The sequence below is a fragment of the Anolis sagrei genome, chromosome 3 (assembly GCF_037176765.1).
Source record: "Anolis sagrei isolate rAnoSag1 chromosome 3, rAnoSag1.mat, whole genome shotgun sequence".
Classification (NCBI taxonomy): Eukaryota; Metazoa; Chordata; class Lepidosauria; order Squamata; family Dactyloidae; genus Anolis; species Anolis sagrei.
In genome coordinates, this window is record NC_090023.1 from 221,478,232 (window position 1) to 221,500,925 (window position 22,694).

At 40.4% G+C, this 22,694-nt stretch overlaps 1 protein-coding gene across 2 annotated transcripts; it reads right to left on the reverse strand.

Annotated features, from left to right (window-relative positions):
* Nucleotides 1-3,718: 3,718 nt before the first annotated feature.
* Nucleotides 3,719-22,214, reverse strand: SNORC (secondary ossification center associated regulator of chondrocyte maturation). Of its 2 annotated transcripts, none has more exons than XM_060766804.2 (3): nucleotides 22,138-22,214; nucleotides 6,713-6,892; nucleotides 3,719-3,858 (listed from the first exon to the last, which is right to left on the reverse strand). In XM_060766804.2, the coding sequence occupies exons 1-3, from the start codon at nucleotides 22,208-22,210 to the stop codon at nucleotides 3,749-3,751; spliced, it is 363 nt and encodes a 120-aa protein (XP_060622787.1). In that variant the 5' UTR covers nucleotides 22,211-22,214; the 3' UTR covers nucleotides 3,719-3,748. The 2 variants fall into 2 exon arrangements, with proteins under 2 accessions (XP_060622787.1, XP_060622786.1); XM_060766803.2 differs by lacking the exon at nucleotides 22,138-22,214 and adding an exon at nucleotides 21,746-21,926.
* Nucleotides 22,215-22,694: the final 480 nt, after the last annotated feature.

Sequence of the window (22,694 nt, forward strand, 5' to 3'; positions counted from 1 at the left end):
ATTTATTTATTTATTTACATCATTTATAGTCTGCCCTTCTCACCCCAAAGGGGACTCAGGCCAGATCACATATACGGCAAAATTCAATGCTGTTAACCAGACAGGATAGACAACATATACATATACATATGTGTGTGTGTGTGTGTGTGTGTGTAGGCCTTTTCCCAACTTCGGCATCCTGGAAGTTGTGCTCAATTCTGGCCACAGGGGGGTGCTGTTTCTCCATCCTCTATGTTGAAGAGCCCTTGATCACAGACTTCCCCCTTTCTTTTGATCCCTTTCATTTTCTGGTATTTCCTTTTTATGGTGCCATAAAATACCTCCCCGCTTAAGCTGTACCTAATTTATTTATTCACAGCTGTTTTTCAAACTGCATAGGTGGACAGTGAGCTGGAATGAAGGTCAGGCACTCACCCTGACCTGGGCTTTGAACTGTCAACCTTTCGATTGGTAAGATGTATTGCAGCTGGTGATCAACCAGCTGTGCTAAAGCCTGGCCCTTATATTTAGTACATTTAAGAATAAGATAGAATAAAAGTACAGTTTATACATTTCAGACTTGGGAAATAGATATATTATATAAAAGGATAAAAGTTACACAGAAAGGAATAGATACAAATCTGGTAGCTGCTTGATCCTATTTTTGTGGTTTTGTCTTTACTTCTCGACCTAAGTCAGGTAGAAGTCAATGTTTTCTGTCTCAGAAATAAAATAGAACATATTTAATTAATATATAGGAATAAAGTGGAATAAAATAGTTTATAGTTAGGAGGAGAGGGGAGAGAGGCAAGGATCTAAAAGTGGAGTGGTCTGGGAGATTTTATGCAAAAGAGAGGGTACCACTTATCTTTTCTGGCTTGTTGCCCTTGGAAAATCATAAATTCCCAACTATAAAACCCTTTTTATTAGGGGTGGGGGTAGTAGTGTTAGATAGCATTATAGAAATACAAATATATAGCATGTAAGACATTAAAACAACAAAGATGTGAATAAGAACATTCTAAAATCCTAATGAAGTCGAAGCCCAAAGGAGATTACAACACATTACTGTCCTAAATCAGGTAAGTGTGTCTTTACAAAAGGCTAAATCAGATGAAAGAAGAGGGGAAATCCTGATGTGTCTTTGTTGGTCTGAGAGATAAAAGGGACTAAATTTCTAAAAGCTATCTTGCTTAGCTGGTCTTATTGTCTGTTTTGTTGTGTTAACATTTAAGACAATGCCAAAAGCCAAACCCTTGTTATTCAATTCCAAATTGAATTTTCAGTGTAAAGCTACCTTCAGTTTAGTGTCTACATGAGGAATAAGATATGCTTAGGAGATCCCTCATTGTCCAATAAGATTGTCCTCCAAGTTCGGTGACCTGGTGGTGGGTACGTACTGTGGAGTCCGATTCTTGACCTGCATGTTCTCCCGCAGTGAGGGCATCGGTTTCCAGGTGGAAGGCGGTCCCGGTCAGGGTTGGCTTGATGCGCTTTCCTCTTGACACGTTTCTCTCTTTCACCCTCCATTTGTGCCTCTTAAAATTCTACAGCACAGCTGGTCACAGCTGACCTCCATCTGGAGCGCTCAAGAGCCAGAGCTTTTCAGTTCTCAGTGTCTATACCACAGTTTTTAAGGTTGGCTTTGAGCCCATCTTTAAATCTTTTTTCCTGTCCTCCAAGATTCCGTTTCCCATTCTTGAATTTGGAGCTTTGGGGGACAGTGGTCAGGCATCCGGTCCAGCGGAGTTGATAGCGGAGGACCATAACTTCAATGCTGGTGGTCTTTGCTTCTTTCAGCACACTGAATAAGATAAAGCTTGTCTTGACTCTCTTCATATATTGAAAGAAACACCACCTTTGAGTGAAATTTTACATAAGCTGATATAATCAGTCTATCACCACTATTCCTGGAATGCCTGAATAGATTTGGAGGTCCACCCTTAATATATCAGAGACACACTTTCTCTTTCTCACTAATCATCATTTATTACTGAGACAAAGGCATATAGAACTTATAGAAATCCTGATATGCTACAGAAAGACTTACAACTGGTCCACAGAGAATACCAACATAGCTCTTGCCTTTTTTTTTTACTGCTGTCTATAATTTATCAGAGGCTAAAGTCTGATTTAGCTCAGTCAACCTGCTGCTCAGACTATTTCTACCGAATTCTGCCACCTGAGAGATGTTAAAATACAAGCTGCCCTCACCTCCTTACTGTATATTTATATCTATTATATTAATTGAGTAACTTTCTAACCTTTCTCCCCTTCACTTCCCCAAAGTATTTTTAAATAAGTCTGAACAGACATGGTATTTTAAAAACACAACAAGAAATGCATTTTAATCAAAACAGAATAGTTAAAAAGAGTTATTTTAAAATCAATGCAGGATATTGCGGTCCTTCAGCTACTAACATTAAAGAAACGAAAAGCTAAGTTAAAAATTATTTACAATATAGCTTTGTATGTTAAGAGTTGGGCACATATTTCTTACTTCCGCAATATGCATGTGTTCCTTTTATACTTTAATCACAGTGGAATGTGGAAAAAACATTTTCCTCAAGTTGATACTTAATCTGTATATAGGTATATAGGTACTTTCCAAAAGTTCGTTAGTGCAACAGATAACCAAGAAACAAGTTGAGCATCCTTTATGTGGAATTCCAAAATCCAAAATGTTCCAAATTGCAAAATTGTCTGCATACTGTGTTTCCCCAAAATTGTCTTATATTTGTCTTATATTTGTTTTTCCTCAAGAAGACACACTATGGCTTATTTTCAGGGGATGTCTTATTTTTATTGAGTATAGTACAACAATCTGCATTTATTTTAATATAGTGCTGAGTAAAACGGCAGCCACAGCTTTATTTCTTCCCCCTGAGGACACACAATAGCTAAAGCAGAGCACCCTGCTCCTCACTTCACTGAAGAAGCTTCCTGGGGACGGCCAAAGGGAAACAGTGCCGCTAACTATGGCCCTGTTGGAGCTGGTAACTCACTCCATCTCTCATTCACTTGAAGAGGAAGCCTTGCCTTGCCTGGCCTGGCCTGGCCTGGCCTGGCGGGAAGAAAGAACAGAAGGAGAAGGAGGAAAAGGAGGAGGAGGAGGAGAAGGAAGAGGAGGAGGAGGAGGGAAGTGAGAGGGAGGGAATCCCGGACTCGCCTCTGCCGTCACTGCGGAAAGTTCATGCATTTCACTTTCTATGTCTCCACTATGTTTCAGCTTGTATCACTACGTCTTATTTTTGAGGTATGGCTTATATTGCGCAAATGCTTAGAAATCTTGCTACAGCTTATTTTATGGGTATTCCTTATTTTCAGGGAAACACGGTAGATGGCTGAGCCGGTATCACCTTTGCTCTCTGATGGTTCAGTGCACATAAACTTTGATTCCTGCACAAACACATAAAACCTCCTTCAGGCTATGTGCATAAGATGTATATGAAACATTAAGTAATTAATTTTGTGTTTAGGCTTCAATCCCATCTCATTATATATATTAACAAATTGGGAAGAAATGGAAATCTAAACACTTCTGATTCCAAGCATTTCGAATAAGGGATACTCAACCTGTACTTTCAAAGTATTTTTATCATAGCCCCAATTACAAGTCATTCAAGAAGCAGGATTTCCTGTGGCGTTTGAGTAGTACAGGTGCTAAAGGATCTTGCTTTTAATCTCTCACACATAGAAAACACAAGCAGAGAAGAAGGAGGGAGCTTGGACAAGTGTATATTAGGAAAAAAATAACTTTTTATTGATTTCAGGAAGCTGAGAACTTTCTCAGGGTGATGACAATCAAGGCCACAATCACAGATGTGCCCAGCAGAGCAGCAATCACAATGGCACCAATGGCTCCCGGACCCAATGACCCTGCAGGTGATAAAGAGGGACAGGGGAAAATATTGATTAATTCAGGAAAACAAGGCAAATGTGGTGGAAAGTTTTCACATAGCAATAGGCATTGAAAGTTGTATTTAACATGTACTTAAATTCTTCTATTAATGCAATGCAGACAGTGTAATTCCTCCTTGCATATCTTTAATAGCTCCTCTAGAGCAGGACTTCTTAAACTTTTCCCATTTGAAACCCCTTTCCATGAACTCAAGTATATAGGTATATAAAATAGGTATAAAATCCGTAATTTACTGAAAATTTGTGAGACTTGCTAAACTGGCTGATTTTTGTTTTTGTGGAGTACAGCTGAAGCATTTTCTGCAGAGTCCACAGACACTATGTGACATTCAGAAAACATTTACTGTTGCCAATTTTTTCATGATCCCAACATTGAGCTTGGGGTCAGGAACCACAGTTTAAGAAGCAGTGCTCTGGAGAATTCTCTGGAGCAGCCTGAGATTTGTGAAGCACTGTAGACAGGGAGGCAACATAAAAAGATCTGCTTGCGTGACATCGGATTATACATTCCAGCATAAATGTCTGCTAAAAACTGCAGTTGCAGGAGGATAATATTACTGAATAGTATTGGATCAACTTAAGCAATACTGTCTATAAAACCCTTCTGTCATATTCTTTAAGCCAGTTGTTGACAACTATTTTTAGCGGGAAGGCCAATCTAGGTCAGAGCACAGGAATAAGGAAACACTCCTCTTCTTTTTAAAAATGTAGAACCAAGGAGGTGGAGGAAACTTATTAATTAGATGAAGGTTTAGAGGGCATGCTTATCAAGTTTGCAGATGACATCAAATTAGGAGGAATAGTTAACACTCCAGAAGACAGCATCAGAATTCAAAACTATCTTAACAGATTGGAGAGCTGGGACAAAACTAGCAATGAGAATTTCAACTTAGGCCCAAAAAAATGGAACGCAAAGGTACAAATTGGGTGATGCCTGGCTCGTTAATAGTCCATGTGAAAAGATCTTGGAGTCTTTGTGGACAACAAGTTGAATGTGAGCCAAGAGCTTTAAAAGTCAATGGGATTTTAGGCTGCATGAAAAGGAGTATAGTGTCTAGATCGATGGTTCTCAACCTGTGGGTCCTCAGATGCTTTGGCCTTCAACTCCCAGAAATCCTAACAGCTGGTAAACTGGCTGGGATTTCTAGGAGTTATAAGCCAAAACACCTGGGGACCCACAGGTTGAGAACCACTGGTCTAGATCAAGGGAAGTCATGGTGCCTCTCTATTCTGCTTTGGTCAGACATCGCCTAGAATACTGTGTCCAATTCTGGGCACCACAGTTCAAAACAGATATTGACAAACTGAAACATATCCAGAAGAGGGCAACTAAAATGACCAAAGAGCTGGAGATCATGAATCCCTAGGAGGAGTGTCTTAAAGAGCTGGGTATGTTTAGCCTGCAGAAGAGAAGGTTGAGAGGAGACATGACACCATATATAAATATGTGAAAGGATGTCATAAGGTGGAGAGAGCAAGCTTGTTTTCTGCTGCCCTAGAAACCAGGGACCTTTTTGGAGTGTGCTATTGCGCCGACAATCACTAGCGAAAGGGAAGGTGCATGGGTGGCTCGTAGCACCCTGCGCTCCCTCCTCCCCTTATCACATGGTAGGGATGGGAGAGGGTGCTTTGGCACCTTTTCCCTCCCACCATCAGATGGCAGAAAAGACGGTAACATGCATTGCCCCGCTATCCTTTCTGTCATCACATGGGGAAATGGGAGGAAAGTGATGTGCTTCTTCCCCCACAATGGGGAGGAAAGTATACTTTGGGTAGCTCTGACAGAGCTACCCAAAATATACTTTCCTCCCCATTGTGGGGGAAGAAGCCCCTTTCGGGGCTTGCTTCCGACTTTGGGAGGAAAGTGAGTGGGGCCTGCCATGTGTCATGTGATAACGTATGGCAGGCCCCATCCTTGCCACAAAGCAAAGTGGCAAAACAGGGCAAAAATGCTCCATATGAAGGGGTCATAGGAGCTGGAGCAATGGGTTCAAATGACAGGAAAGGAGATTCCAGCTGAACATTAGGAAGAAAATCCTGACTAAGAGTAGTTCAGCAGTGGAACTCTCTGTCTCTGAGTGTGGTGGAAGCTTCTTCCTTGGAGGCTTTTAAACAGAGGCTGGATGGCCATCTGTCGAAGGTGCTTTGAATGTGTTTTCCTGCCTGGCAGGGGGTTGGACTAGATGGCCCATGCAGTCTCATTCAACTCTATGATTCTATGAAGCAGAGTGTGCATTCTTGCAAGGTCAAAACAGTCTGAGTGACACATATTTCTGATTAACAATACAGAGTGACTTCATATTCATGTAATGTTAAAATATGGCTACATGCATGGACTTGTATAACTACCTCTCTACTCACTTTAATTCCTTTTTATATCCAATTCAATATTAACTATGTTTATAGATACAAGCCAACATCAGATCAAAGAACATTTCTTTTTCTAACCCATAGTTAACACAAACTATATTAGAACCCTTCCTTCCTTCCTGGATAACACTTTGATAATTGACAGGCAATGATTGGGGGACTAGCACTGGTTCAGTGACCACCATTCTGGATAGCACTGGTCAATAAGATATGTTGGTGGGAATGGGAAAAAAACAATCATGGAATTTAGTAGGGTTCTTCCTTGTGAGGCATATGCTGATGATGCTCATGATCTGTGTCCCCCACAAAAGGAAAGATTTCTTCACAGCTGTATTGAAAGGAAATGACAAGAACCCAACCAGTATCTCCAGTGCAACTCAGCACATTAAAGTGGTGGCAGAAAAGAGAAAAAGAGAGCAGTGATCTCAGCAAGCTCATGTACCATTCCCGTTATCCAGCTGGTGGAGGTGGGTTGTGTCCTCTGGCTCATAATCAGAAGTATAAGGTGGGAATCCTGGAGAATCTGAGAAGCGGGGGCTGGGGGTGGTTTCCAAGGGACCTCCGCCTGATGGCAGCTCCGGAGGATCATTCCATAGCGTTGGGAAAGGTCCTTGGGGATATTCTGCAGGAAAAAGCAAAAATGCCTGGTTAGTCTTTTGACCATCCAGTCCAAGGCTCCCACCATCTTTCCAGTAAAGTTTCAGTAACATTTATTTATTTATGACATTTATATGCCACCCTTCTTACCTCAAAGGGCACTCAGAGTGGCTTACAAGTTATATGTACATACAATATATTATATTATTAGCATAGCACAATACTAGTATTATGTATTACTATATTGTACTATACCACTACACTGCAATATTATTAGTAATATTACATGTAATATAAAATATATAATTATTAAAATATTATATTGTATTATTATTATATTGTATTACAATATTATGATCAATATTATATGTAAATACAATATATTATAATTATTAGCATAGCACAATATTAGTATTATGTATTACTATATTGTACTATACCACTACACTGCAATATTATTAGTAATATTACATGTAATATAAAATATATAATTATTAAAATATTATATTGTGCTATTATTATATTATATTGTATTACAATATTATGATCAATATTATATGTACATACAATATATTATAATTATTAGCATAGGACAATATTAGTATTATATATTACTATATTGTACTATACCATTTTCTACATAGGCAAGCAGCAACTGAATAGACAGCAAAGAAGAGGGAGCATTGCCCTCTTCTGGACAATGTCTTAAGAACTCTTCAGCCATTCCATAGTAAATCTGAAATCTACAGCAGCATCTAGTGGTATGCTTAAATCATTATCATTTCAAAAAGTTACTTCATCTCTTGTCTTTCTTCCTTCCTCTCTTCCTTCCTTCCTTCCTCCCTCCCTCCCTTTTTGTTCCGAGGACAGTTATGTCCCCACATGGCTTGCCATGTGTACACAGAGGTGGGTCCACATTTACGAATTCTCATATCAGTGGGATTTCGCCGTACATCCATGTTCAGTCAACTTCTTTCGGATTTTCTTTAAAAGGGTGAAATCTGTCCCCTTTTGGTTGCTGCCTGGATTCCCCCATGCAGCAACCAGCCAGGCTTTAAAGCTGCAAGCCCATTCAGTGCTAATCAGGTGAGCATTTGCAACATTCACACTTGCCCCAAGCAGACAAGAGTTCTTTCTCCCACCCTGGACATATCACATTCCATTGTTGCCTAGTTTGCCATAGACCTCACAACCTCTGAGGATGCCTGCCATAGATGTGGGCAAAATATCAGAATTGAATGCTTCTGGAACATGGCCATACAGCCTGGAAAACTCACAGCAACTCAGTGATTCTGGCCATGAAAGTCTTTGACAACACATTGTCCCCTTTTCTTTATAACTTACTTCCCTCACAAATGCATCTTTTGGGTATGTTTTAAAATACTGTACACAATGTTGTTCGCATCGGCAGCAAATATGAGGGTCTGGGAGCAAATTATGTCTGGCCCACACATGATGGAAATGGAGAGTAAGACGTGCCTGAAAAGCCAGAGGCTAAAATTGAATCTCCACCATGAAAGCCTACCCAAAGGACATTACACTGTAGTTTAACATAATAATGAACATAATTCAACATTTAAAATCTATTTACATTCAGACATCTACATTTGCTGTGGTTAGAGGTGCAAGACCCCCATGAAAGGGGAAAAAATGTGAAGAAGAAGAAGAATAAATCTTTATTTATATCCCGCTTTTCTCCCTAAACAGGATCCAAAGCAGCTTACAACATTATATAAAAGACCATACAAAACAATATGCATATAAAAACAAATTTACAATAAGAAATAAATAAACATATTTTAAAACATTTGCCTAATACAATTATTGCAGGCAACTGAGTCACCTGCGGGCTGATATGGGCAGGATATAAGTGATGTAAATAAATATAAATAATAAACTCAGCAAGACAGATGATAAATATTAGCATGAGTCAATAAAAGTTAGCCTTCCTGTCATTACAGCTAAATGTCTTCATCAAAAGCTTGTGCGAGCAGGAAGGTCTTTAGCTGCTTTTTAAAAGATGCCAGGAAAAGGACTGTTTTAACCTCCCTGGGGAGGGATTTCCAAAAGGTTGGAGCGGCCACCGAGAAGGCCCTTTCTCTCATCACCGCAAACCGCATTTGCAATGGTGGTAGCAACAGGAGGAGGGCCTCACTAGAAGATCTTAACGTTCGGGCAGGTTGGTATGAGACAATGTGGTCAGATAGGTAAATAGGACCTCGAATCAAGAAAGGACCTTGAATCAGGAAAGGAAGTGGCAGCCAGTGCAATGTTTTCTTTATCTGAGAGAACACCACGCTAGGAATATCTAGGTCCTCCAGCATAACTCTATGGCCACCTTCCACTGCATGGAAGAACTTAGAGATTCCTAACAAAAACATTTAAGACAAATCAATAAATAATAAAATCCGCGAAAGTCAAACCCACAAGTGTGGAGGGCCAACTGCAGGTTTTGGCAAGTCATCTCCACACACACACAAAAAGTACAATTTGCCACTTGAATACCTTCATGTGATACTATTTTTCAGCTTTCAAAAACCTTAAAAGAAAGGTCAGAAGGAGAAAGGATGAATCTACAAAACAAGAAGCACTGGAGGAGAAATCACTTCATGGGCCTCTTATTCAGAATATTCATTAAGAGAAATGCATTATTCTGGATATGTTTAAAAAGAGGGGACCGGAAAAGCCCAATAGAAGAAACGCAGAAGAAAGTGCCTATTTGTAAAGCACAGGAAAAAGAAAACAGTACCAGAGATTATGTAAAAGAGGACAGCAAAACAAACACACAGTAACACAAGTGCCTAGGGCCATTATTTTTTCTTACTCAACTGTTCCAGTTCTAGGAGCACAGCTGGGGCAGTTGAGGTGCTGTACTTTGTTTGTTTTTCTGTTGTTGTCTAATTGGAAAAATAAACATGGCAAAACTTGGTGAGGAAAATGTACAATACTCAAGTGATTTTTTGAAAAGAATCACACTCTTCCAGAACAAAAGATAACCATCATGGCAGGGCACATAATAGTAGAACGAAGTCTTATGGAAAGACAGTTTTGTGTATATTTCAGAGATCTTTCTCTTCCTCACATTCTGCCTCTGCAAGAATACTTTGCACATTATCTTCTGAATATTCTCCATCATATTACTTCACAATATTATGGATTTACTATTTTTTAGCATTGAGAAAAATGACTTGAATAAATGCTGCTGCTTCTAATGTTTGGAGGTAGGGAGGAGACTTTAGGGAAGAACAAAGAAGCAAGAAACCAGGCAGCAGCTGCTCACAATCAACAAGCCCACAAACATTTGCTTTGAAGTGGATTATCTGTCCACACTCAGATAATGTAGGATTTTCTGCCTTGATATTCTGGGATATAGGGCTGTGTGGAAGGACCCATAGTTGACAGATGTCAGCGCACTTGGGTCCAGTTTTTGTTAATCCCTTCTGGGTAATAGGCAGGGCTTCAATTTTTATAATCAGCTCCAGGTGAGATGCAATGCACACCTCTGGTGAGGCACGGAAACTTTTGGTGGTGCAGTTAGCTGAATTTTGTAAAAATGGCAAAGACACCCAATTTTCAGCCACAGAAAGATGTTGTCTATGTGTTTGTGTTCGAATGACAAGTTGTGAACATTTATGTTTCCTATTTAGTGTCTAATGATGTTACTGAGTTCCATCCCATGACATCATCAGGGACAGTCCTTGGTCTTAGATTTTGCCATGGAGATCTCATAGCCTGTTTAATAGTACATTCTGTTGATTTACTTTCCCAACTAATACCTTGCTATGTTCCTTTCACAGAGGCATGGACAAACTTCGGCCCTTCGGATATTTTGGACTTCAACTTCCACAAACAGTAGGCTGTTAGGAATTGTGGGAGTTGAAATCCAAAACATTTGTAGGGCTGAAGTCTGCCCATGCCTGCTTTAATATTTATGTATTCAGGCTTAACTTGTCTTTTCTCTTTTGGGCCTTGGAGACCAAAATGTGGGAAGGTCGATGGCTACATGGTCATTTACCATTGATTTCTGGCCACATTTTTCATTGCCTCTTCAAAGGAATTGAGGGGCCTTTCACACAGCCCTAGATCCCAGAATATCACGGGAGAAAATCCCACAATATCTGCTTTGAACTGGGTTATCTGAGTCCCCCTCAATGGACTGTCACCTTGTCATGGTAAGGGGGCTTGCATGTTCCAATGAACCTGTAGGCACAATGACTGGAGTTGTGCACTCCCAGGAGTGACCACGGGGGAGGTTCCAGACCAAGCACAGTCCAAAGACCCAAAGACCTCAACGATAGAGGCAGAGGATAACATGGTATATGTTACAACGGCTGTGAAGGCGGAAGAAAGCTGCAACAGATTGAGAAGCCACAGTCATCATGTTAAGTATGCCATCAGTGGAACCTCACTCTGTGAAGTCTGTGTGTTGATCAGCTGTGCACTAACCTCCACACATTAAAAAAGCTCACGCATAGGTGTCTTCCAAGAAAAATAAAAACAAACCAATTTAAAGATGGGCTTAAAGCCAACCTTAAAAACTCTGACATAGACACTGAAAACTGGGAAGCCCTGGCCCTTGAGCGCTCCAGCAGGAGGTCAGCTATGACCAGCAGTGCTGTAGAATTTGAAGAGGCACGAATGGAAGGCGAAAGAGAGAAACATGCCAAGAGGAAGGTGCATCAAGCCAACCCCGACTGGGGCCGCCTTCCACCTGGAAACTGATGCCCTCACTGCAGGAGAACATACAGGACAAGAATAGGGCTCCACAGTCACCTACGTACCCACTGCCAGTACACCGATCCTACTCGGACAACGAGGGATCACCTAAGTAAGTGAGTAAGTATCTAAGTCCACACTCAGATAATGTGAGATTCTGCCTTTACAGGCAGGGCTGTGTGGAAGGGCCCTGAGAAACCTTTTCTTTCCTTGCGAAGTCAACTTGTAATTAGGATCCAGGACAGGGCTCCAATACTTCATTAAACATGATCATTAAACAGATTTTAGTGTAGTCCCCAACTCCATTCTTGTGGCTAAACTCTGCAAGGATTAAAGTTACAGGAGCACTGTCTTAAACTCTGTCTGGCAACATTGCTTGTCATCTGTTAGATGCTGGACATGTAAAATTATCTATCTGTATGTGTGCTTTGAGAACCTCTCCTTCAATTTACAGCCTGGAAAACAACAGCAGTGCAAGATTTTGAACAACCAACCGTCCTGAGAAGGTGCTGAGCACCGAGTACAGTTGCAAGATTAATGGAGCTTCTGCATTGGCAATCTTTTCCCTGCCCACAATGTTAGCTTCTTATTTCCAGAAACAGACTTTTCCTGCCAGTAGAAGAGGATAGGAAGGGCTCACAGCCACAGAACCTGGGCAGACAGGAACCCAGAGCTTCCCCCAACGGTGCCCCTATGTTGCCTTCTCAGGTGAGATTCCAAGAAAACGACGTTTTCTTTGAAGTCTCAGTGTCCTGTTTTCCCCCCCTGCAAACGGACTCTGGAGCAACTAAAAAAGCCACTACTGTTTATATATGGGCTGGACCCAGAAGGCAGTGATCAATGCTTATTTTGTTCAGGTGGGATGAAGCAGAGGCCCTCGCAAGAACAGGAGACATTCTGCAGAGCTCTGTCGAAACCGCTGGAAATGTCACACCAAGCTGAAAAGATGGAGCAGGGCATCCAAAGATTTCTAATAGCAATGAGATAACCATCTGGCCATATAGCTGTGGCCAAAAGCTAATGGTATCTTGCCAGTAGACACAGCATGAACAACGTTTCACTGAAGGAAATACACTGTATAAAAGAAACAGACACAACTGGGATGAGCCTATTTAAGACAGCAAAAAAAGTATTACAAACGTAATCAATGGTACAATATACATTGGGAACACAATTCTAATGCACATCAACACTGCTTGAATAATTGGAAGGAGCAGGGTGAGCCAGTCAAGGCTGGTGGCCTAGGATTATATTGTCCTTTGCCTTATTTTGGACTTTGGAAGGATTCGGGCTAACTAGTCAGGGCTGATGGCACAAAATTATATTGATCACTGGCTCAAGGTCTTCATAAGGGACAGTCAGGTTGAATGTTATAGTAGGGAAATGGCAGTGGTGGTTTTGGTGTTTTCCCCTCTCCAAGGAATGGCCCTCAACTTATCCAAGGTCATATCAAAATCCATAGTTTTGGCCCCAAAACGTTATGCAGGTCAATGTATACAGTATATACAGTAATTCTATGACCTCTCCTATAAAAGTGATTGGTCATTCAGCTGTTAAATTGAGCCACAGGCTCAAAATTTGGAAAGCGGATGCTACTTTTGGCAGACTTTTGAAGGACTTTCTGGAAAGCTGCCAAGGTAATTATTAAGCTGAAAATGCTGAAATATCAAATCTATGTTTTTGGGATCCTGCTATAGGGTGCAGAGAGGCTGGCTTTTTCAACTGTCCAACTAAGAAATGCAACTCTCACCACTGTTGTTCATACATTTGCAGGCAAGAGATTTTCAGTTTTCAATTTTTCGCTGTTCACAGTGGTGTCTGTGCATGTCTTCTTGGTGGGGATAGTCAGAACTGAAAACCCCCAAATCTACTTAAATTTCCTCTATAAGCATATTTTAAAGACATCATATAAGACACCGATATTACAAGGAGCCACGGTGGCACAATGGATTAAACCCTTGTGCTGGCTGGACTGCTGATCTGAAGGTCGGTGGTTGAAATCTGCAAGATGGAGTGAGCTCTCATCTGTCAGCTCCAGCTTCCCATGCAGGGAGATGAGAGAAGCGCCCCACAAGATGGTAAAACATCCAGGCGTCCCCTGGGCGACGTCCTTGCAGGCAGCCAGTTCTCTCACACCAGAAGCAACTGGAAGTTTCTCAAGCTGCTTCTGACACAATTAAAAAACTAATATTACATATATTGATGAGGTACACACCATTTTGAGGACCAGTGGCTTCAGGAACTTATGCTAAAGAAAAATGCATCATGCATTTTCCAGGTGTGAAATTCCTGACTGGTGTCTTCTGCCCATGAAGCATAGTATTATTCATTAGGCCACTCCCATGTCTGTTGAAAGTCCTGCTCACAAAAATGTTAAAGACAGAGATGGGAAAAGTTTGTACTTTTTCTATTCACTGCAGTGTTTATTTGGAACCTGAAAAATGATTTCTCATTTGTTAGATTGTGTGCTTTATATGTGATTGACATGCTCTGGCCAACTGTCGTTGATGTTTAACTTAGGTGCTTAATGACATCACCTAGGTCTGCTTCCTGTGACATCACTGCTTCAGTGACATCAGCCCTAGTCATGCCTAGGTCTCAGGGTTCTTCCTAAAATCTGAGATGCTAGGAAATTCCTGACCTCGTAATACTGACAGAAGTGTATGGATTTAATGGTTTGTGCTATTTTGCTATAATTTTTTACCTATGAATCACCTATGAGGGAGGGAAGATAATGACATAAAAGGAGAAAAGGAGAAAGGGGCGGGGGGGGGGGGGGGGAGGAAGCAATAAGTGTTTGAAGTTTTAATCCAAAACAATGTTTCATTGAGGGCATCTCCTTGTATTGTAATATCCCATAAATCAGTGGTTCTCAACCTTCCTAATGCCACGACCCCTTAATACAGTTCCTCATATTGTGGTGACCCCCAACCATAACATTATTTTCATTGCTACTTCACAACTGTAATTTTGCTACTATTATGAATCGTAATGTAAACAGCTGATATGCAGGATGTATTTTCATTCACTGGACCAAGTTTGGCACAAATACTGAATACGTCCAAATTTGAATAATGGTGGGTTTGGCATTCTGAACACCACCAATGATGGAACTGAACCAAACTTGTCACACAGAACTCCCATGACCAACAGAAAATACTGGAAGGGTTTGGTGGGCACTGACCTTGAGTTTTGGAGTTGTAGTTCACTTACAGACAGAGAACACTGTAGACTCAAACAATGATGGATCTGGACCAAACTTGGCATGAATACTCAATATGCCCAAATGTGAACACTGGTGGAGCTTGGGGAAAATAGACCTTGACATTTGGGAGTTGTAGCTGCTGGGATTTATACAACCAAGGGCACCTACAACCAAAGAGCATTCAAACCCTTTGACGATCCCCTCTAACACCCCCCAGGGGTCCCGACCCCAAGGCTGAGAAACACTGCCATAAACAAAAGGTAAATGTTAAAATGTTCATTCAAATCTCATTTGCAAAGGATCTTTGCCCCCATAATGATTTCTCTTAGGACATAAGTTGCACTCACAAACAACACGACACACAACTGAATCATTACATATTTGTTCTTTAAATTGGGATAAAAAAAGACACAGCACAAGTATCTTAACATGTATGTTAGCAGAGGCAGAGACTAGAAATGCCACCTCACAGATGTGGAAAACTATCCAGTTGTGTGTGTTAAGAAACACATCACTGCTTACAAAATTTGCAGATACTGATGTGGGCTAGCCATACATGTTACACAGATTACCTGTCCCTTGCTATGCAGCTACACATTTTTGGGGGGAAAGCCTGTAATTGGGGCGGGGGGGAGGGAGTACTGGAAAGGCTTTAAAATTGATTGCAAGGAGTATTCCTGTGGTATCACCTCAGCCTCACCTTTTCTCCAGCAATAAAGCCTCACTCTAATGCTAACTTGGCAGCTCCCTCTCCTTCCAACCAGGGCCAGTCAAAGCTACTATTCTGCCTGAGGTAAAGTCGGGACGGTCAAGGTGGTCTCCAAGTACTATTACTGAAGTTGGGCTGACAGTTCAGTCTTAATTCAGTGGGATAACAGCATCTTCCCCATATATAAAGCCACAGTTTAAAGGATGAGGCTGCCTTCCAGCGATGTGATACAATACAGCCTTATCCTCTGAAAGAGAAGTGGCTCTAGAGCAGCCATGAACAAACTTTGGCCCTCCAGGTGTTTTGGACTTCAACTCCCACCATTCCTAACTGCCGGTAGAAGAACAGTAACTTGACTTTTGGCCTGGCATCTGCTGCCAGTGGTCCCCTCCGAATAATGGTAGAAGGAGCTTTCCCTTCATCATCTACTGGCTTTATCCAAGAGACAAAATATTTATCTACAGAAATTCCTTAAAATGCTTTTGATACATATACATATTCCTAGAAGTGGCCCTTTTAAGTAGAGCTATTTTCCCAATATAGGACAAACTTTGGATAACTTAAATATGCAGGAACCCCCAGTGGCACAGTGGATTAAACCGCTGAGCTGCTGAATTTGCTGATCGAAAGGTCGCAGGTTCGAATCCGCGGAGCGGCATGAGCTACCACTGTTAGCCCCAGCTTCTGCCAACCTAGCAGTTCGAAAACATGCAAATGTGAGTAGATCAATAGCTACCGCTCCAGTGGGAGGTAACAGTGCTCCACAAAGTCATGCTGGCCATATGACCTTGGAGGTGTCTATGGATAATGCTGGCTCTTTGGCTTAGAAATTGAGATGAGCACCACACCCCAGAGTCAGACACTACTGGACTTTACTTTTGCCTAAATATGCAGGACACTCAAACCTCACAATATCTATCACAGCAGTATTTATTAGGTGGGGAACGTCTTTTCATAACTATATCCTCAGGCATTACTAGATATTACTTATTTATTATTTACAGTATTTATATACTTTTCTCACCCCTGGGGGACTCAAAGCGGTTTGCACAGAAATAATGGCAAAACGCAATGCCTTACGTACGTAAATCAAATCACAGATCAGCACTATATACCTAAGCATATTACAGAAATGGGCACAACGTTGATTATAATATATGGTTGCCTATTTTGAATATGCAGGTACTGTAAACCAGATTTTGGTCCTGTGTGTGCTTTTCTCCCTAACCTTAATTATGCAGGGAGGATCTGAAGGTTTAATACAATACTCTGCCCATATTCATGTGGAATGGAGCCTTCAATCTTTCATGCTGACTGCAATATTAAAATTTTAGCCTTGGGTCACATGTTCCAGATTAAGATCTGGTCATCTCTTTTCCTCTGTGGCCGAATGTCCGTTAATCTAACACTGGTTCATTCTATGTTCGAAGCTTGTGTGTGCTGAAGAAACATCTGCACAGACAGTTGATTCAGTTGCTTTCATTTCTGTTTGCAGAAAGATTGAGGTTTTGGGTATCCAACTGCTCTGTGTATGTATTTCGTAAGGCAAAGGGGATCAAGGCCAAGCCCTTGGCTGGTTCTCAGCTACTGAAGATGTAAAACATTGTTAATGTTTTTGGGTTGAGATCAGTCTCTCTGTGCTCACTTTGGAGGGCTCAACTGTGGACAGCCAGAGGCGCTGACATAGAAAACCAGGGACCCAAAATGTATTTGGAGACCAAGAGTGGGCTGTCCGGACTCAGGTAGCCACAATGGGCATGTGGCCAGTCTGTGGATGAAAGAAGCCATTCTTCCGGGGCACAAAGGGAAGTCTGTGGTGGTGCGGGCTCAAGCATGAGCCTGTACAGAGCACCACAGTCGTACTGAATGTTAAATAAACTTGTTTACAAAAAGGCCAGGAAGCTGTATGTATCTAGGCATACCTGGAGATGGGCTGTGCCCCCTTTCCTCGCTTGGCAAGCGATTCCTTTCTGCCAGGTAGGTCAAGAATAGCAAATAAAATAAAAACAACCATTAACCTCCTTCATCATTTTTGGTTTTGTTCTTTTCATTTGCGGGTGTGACATGAGGACACAACTACTGGTTTTAGTATCTATTTAGGATTTTGGTCTATAGCACACTGCCTAGTAATAAAGCAAACATACATTTGGGTTTCGTTGGATTTCCTTGTCACCTGTTTATATTCTATTTGTGTCATTAAAGCAAAGCCAGCAAGGAAATCTAAAGTATAATGTGTTGAGTGCTGGACGAAGATTTGAATCCTAGTCTTGTAACACATTCTCAAGGCAGGTTATCACTTGCTCAAGAACACAGGGGCCAGTTTGTAAATGAATGTCGATCTCACTACAAATATAATATTTAAACAAAAGAGGAACGAGGCATAGCACAATCAATATTAACAATTTAATATCCTCTCAAACAGAATTTGCCACCTGAGTCGGTTCACAAATTTTTGGTAAGTAAAGTAGTGAATGATACAATTAGCATGTGTGTGTGTGAACTAATCTATTGCAATTTACCACACACAGATTTTGCAGGGTGCATGTGTGAGTAAGAGAGGGTATACCAGTGGTTCTTAACCTGTGGGGCGTGGACCACCAGTGGGCTGTAAGGACAAAAATATGGTCCGTGAGCCTCCTTCCTCTTTATTTATTTATTTTATTTCTGCTTCTTTTGTACCGCCTGCCACTCCTTCCCGGTTGCTGACCATGGCATGTGTTCTGTATCAGAAACTAGAGCTGATGTGGTCTATCCAATGCAATTTTCTGAATCAGCTCCCCAAACCGAATCTAAAGTTGATTAAAAAAAACTGATTCATAACCCTTTTGGTACTAATGGTGGAGAATGGTCCCTGGTCAAAAATGGTTGGGAACCACTGGTATATACCATGCAGAGATGGCTGTCATAAGGAGAAGTTAACTCATCTCTTTGGAGAGTCATGATGCTGAATATAAGGCTTTAAAAAAGATGAATTTACTTGATAACAAAATAGCATTTGTGAATTCTAGTTTCAAAGACAATTGTACCATTACTGTTGACTCCTTGCTATTGCTCCTGTAATGAAAATTTCAATTTGCTAATAAAATATTACTCCCATATCCATGGGACTGGTACTTGCAGTTACATTCCTCCATTTCTGGCAAATATGGCTTTTCTGGGTAATTTCTAGGGATTCTAGTGTGTCTCAATTGTATTTTTGGGTTGGGAGTCCTTCATTGCAATGGAGTTTTGCATATCCATGGAAAGCCCATGAACATACCCTGTTCAAATATGAGGACAGTATTGTATCAAGTGATACGAATTCAACTTCTTGACAACTTCAAATACAGAAAATCAATGCAATTAACATAGGACAGCACATAACCTCTTCCTTGATTCAGTTTTGTTCTTTTTTTACTCACTCCTCCATACGCATGGCATTGTCTCTCTGCACATTTATGGACTGCTTCGTCCCTCATTATTTCTAAATCTCAATTAAAAGTGTTATTGTTTTCCAAAGCTTTTGGAATTTTAGTTTAACATGGTTTTCTAATCTTGTATATTTTGATTATATGCATTTGTCAATTTGTGTTCAATTATGTCGCATTTTTGAAATTATCTCGATATTTTGTTTTACAACTGTACAGTATACTCTTATTGTTAAAATATTCCTTTCCTTTGTATGTGTGTGTGTACACACATTTTATACAGCAGGACCCACTGTTTTTTTGTTCTTTCACCTGTAAAGCTCCTTCTTAAAGATGAAAACGTTTTCTAAGCAGTTGCTGAGTCCTTCTTAATAGGTTAATGAAAAGATGGAGCTCATCACCATTATGTTGTTTATCAGCGAAATAGTCAGAAACTACAGATGCAATGTTCTGGACTGTCTATTGAAACAAATGTTTTCAAAACATGGTTTGAGCAGCTTAATGTCACTAGCGCTTTGAATCCTAATGTACAAGGGATAGGGTGGATATAGCAATAATTGCTCAACATAGCACTAAATCCCCAATATTCTGTTCCCATATATATTTATAATGGCAAGAAAATAGTTTCCACTACAGAACTGTCACAGAGCTTTCAAACCACATTATTAATAACTTCTGCCCAAAATTCCTGTCTTAAAACAGAAAAAGGAACAACAACAAAAAAAGAGGGTGTGGCTCAGTAGTGATCTTCAATCACTGATATAATCCAGTAAAGATATTTTAGGTGCCATAGCCACTTCAAGTCCTCCTTGGAGAGATAAAGCAGGATATAAATAAATAACAACAATGACAACAACTATAAAAGTTATTTCTTTCCCGAAAGTGAGAGACAGGAGGATAGACATATAAAAGATTTCTTCTCATACAGCCACAGGTTTTTCTAACTGACACACAATTTGCTCAATGCAAGAGTGAAATCGATATTTTTAGAATTATCACTAAATGAGATGGATCCAGGCTCTGTTGAAGTTAGGTCCAAATGTTAGGAACCAGATTCAACTAACATACTCTGGATTCAAGCTAAAAGTTTAAAAGAAAGTTGGGGGTGAACTCATAGATTATTTTTAAATACCCACTTTAAAATCACATGTTTGTTTAACCATTTTCCCAGCAACGAATTCTGCTTTTACTTGTAATTCTCCACAAATAGAGCTGAGCAAATGGACTTGTCTAAAGAGTCTTCTAGTTAGTGACTCTTGAAATAAATTGATTAGCCACTTCTTATAGTTTAGTCATTGTGTACACTTTGAAATCCACTTTTTATAGTTTAGTCATGTGTACACTTTAGAGAAAGTGTATAAAATTGGATTCGATTTATATATGTTAACTTTATATCAATATACAGTATATGTGTGCATAAATGGAAGGAAAGAATATCAGTAATTAAGATATGCAAATACCATATTATTAGTAGAAATTACTAGACTAAGAGTGACTACTAAAGTGAGTCAAGGAAAAAAAGTACAAAAGCAGTTTTATAGTCAAACATTAACAAAGCAAAAAATCATGAGCATAGATTATGAGGATAGATGTTCCATACCTTGGCTCAGCCATTAAGTGAATGCAGCCAAGAAATCAGAAGAAAACTAAGATTTGGTAGGGCAGATATGTAGGAACAAGAACAAATCTTGCATTGCAAAGGTACATAACTGAATACTAACATTAGGATTACCCATGGCATTGTATTTTCAATTTCTATGTATAGTTGTGGAATCTAGACAGTGAAGAAGCCTGATAGGAAGAAAATCCATTCATTTGAGACGTGGTGCTGCAGAAGAGTTCTATAGACTGCCAGTAAAAACCGATAAGCCCAGAGCAAATGAAGCCTGAACTCTCCCTAGAAGCCAAGATGACAATACTTTGGACATATGATAAGAAGACATGACCCAATAGAAAATAAAATAATTCCCAGAGAGGTAGAAGGCAGTAGAAAAAAAGGGAAACCCCATTGCAGGTGGATAGACTCAATCAAGGAAGCTAAAGCTCTGAATCTGCAAGACCTGAGCAGAGCTATTGATGACAGAATGACTTGGAGGTCTCAATCATAGAGCTGCCATCATTCGAAGGCAGTCAACAAAATATTTTGTGCTTTAGAAAGGAAAAAAAATCAGAATTTGCAATGTAATACTTTACATTTAGCACAAATAAAAATTAAGTTCTGCCATCTATGTATGTTATGCAATTAAAGCTCTTTATCATTAGCCTCCTTGTTTTAGTCTATAAATCAACAGATTGGAGAAAGGCCAAGAAAAGACACTGAAAGCCTGATACTGGGCCACTGAATCTCTTATGCAGGTCCTGCTTGATTTCTGAGATTTCTCTATGGATTGCTTGCATGTCTATTTTTGTACTCATTTCACACTAAAACTCATAAAAAGCTATAATTTCATAACACTAAATTCTACAGATAATGGCAAATTGCATAATTGGAGAGTTGCATAACGTCAAACACAGTTCTGATTTAAAGGAGTTTCCTCCAAACAGGTAGCCTCTTTGAAGATTTGAATCTTCCAGGTATCATGGTTTCCAAATGAACACAAACTCACTAAATAAAGCTCTGTACTTTCCTCACTGAAAGCGACAAGAGTGTCCTCAAAAGGTCTCTCACTCCTATTCCTCTCTCAGGAACTTCCTCAAGAGATATCTATCAATCAACATGCAGAAGTCCCCTCTTTGCTGGGAAAAGAAGTGCTGGGGGTGGAGAAGAAACAGAGAGAAGCAGGTAAAAAAAGGTAAGTGGTCTAGCTAAAACATTGACAAGGGAGAAGAAATCCAACGTACCAGTTTTCACAAAAGGTACCAGGACTCCAGCCAGTGTCAGCAGGATGAGACGAAGGACCTTGCTGTGGGGCATTGCTCCTTCAAGAAGTGAGATGTCCTCTGGAAATGTTCAAACTCTCGAAACTTAACAAGAAGCAGCTTTCTGAGGCTAAATGAAAATGTTGTCCAGTCAGCCCTCAAATCCTTTCAGACGCATCTATAAACACACACACACATGTGGACAGAGCTGCAAACACTCTGCACAGTATCATTCATTGACCCAGACAGACCGACCCCCTCCTGCCAGAAAGCAGCTCCACCCTCTTCCAATTTTGTCTTTTGCCCCCCTTCCCTCTGAAAATCTACTGTTGGCCCTTGAAAGCCAATCCTCCTGGCCACAGCAAGGCACACGCCTTCTGGCATTTGGCTGTAAAACCCCAAAGGCGCCAAGGACTGCACCAGGTCTCTAACAACCGGAGCACACATCTAACCTCACCCCTTCGCTCAGGACAGGGGTGAATAACAGCATTCATTTAAAAAGGCTAAACCCAAAGTAGGCATATATTTGGACAGGCTGAGCCATACATCCTGTGAGCATGCAACGGCCACCTTCAGACCATATATAATTGAGGGAAATAACGACCACAAAACCGTTTGAGTCAAGGTGTCGGAACAGAAACACATTATCAATGCAGAAAACAACAGATATTCATATCTCCGTTTATTAACTTTCCTCTGAGATGCAGATTTAAATTACGTTACGGATATGTTTGCTTGTGTTTATTTAAAACTTGTTTCTCCCCTTTACTGAAAAATGAGGGGAAACATCACCATTTTTTTTTCAGTCTGAAGGCATCTCGGAAAGTATCATATAAAAGGCTGGCGGTTTCAACGCTTGAGATTTTAGTGCTCTGAGAAACATATAATTCAATGTCCAAACACAATTAAAATTAAAGCAGAACATGTGCTC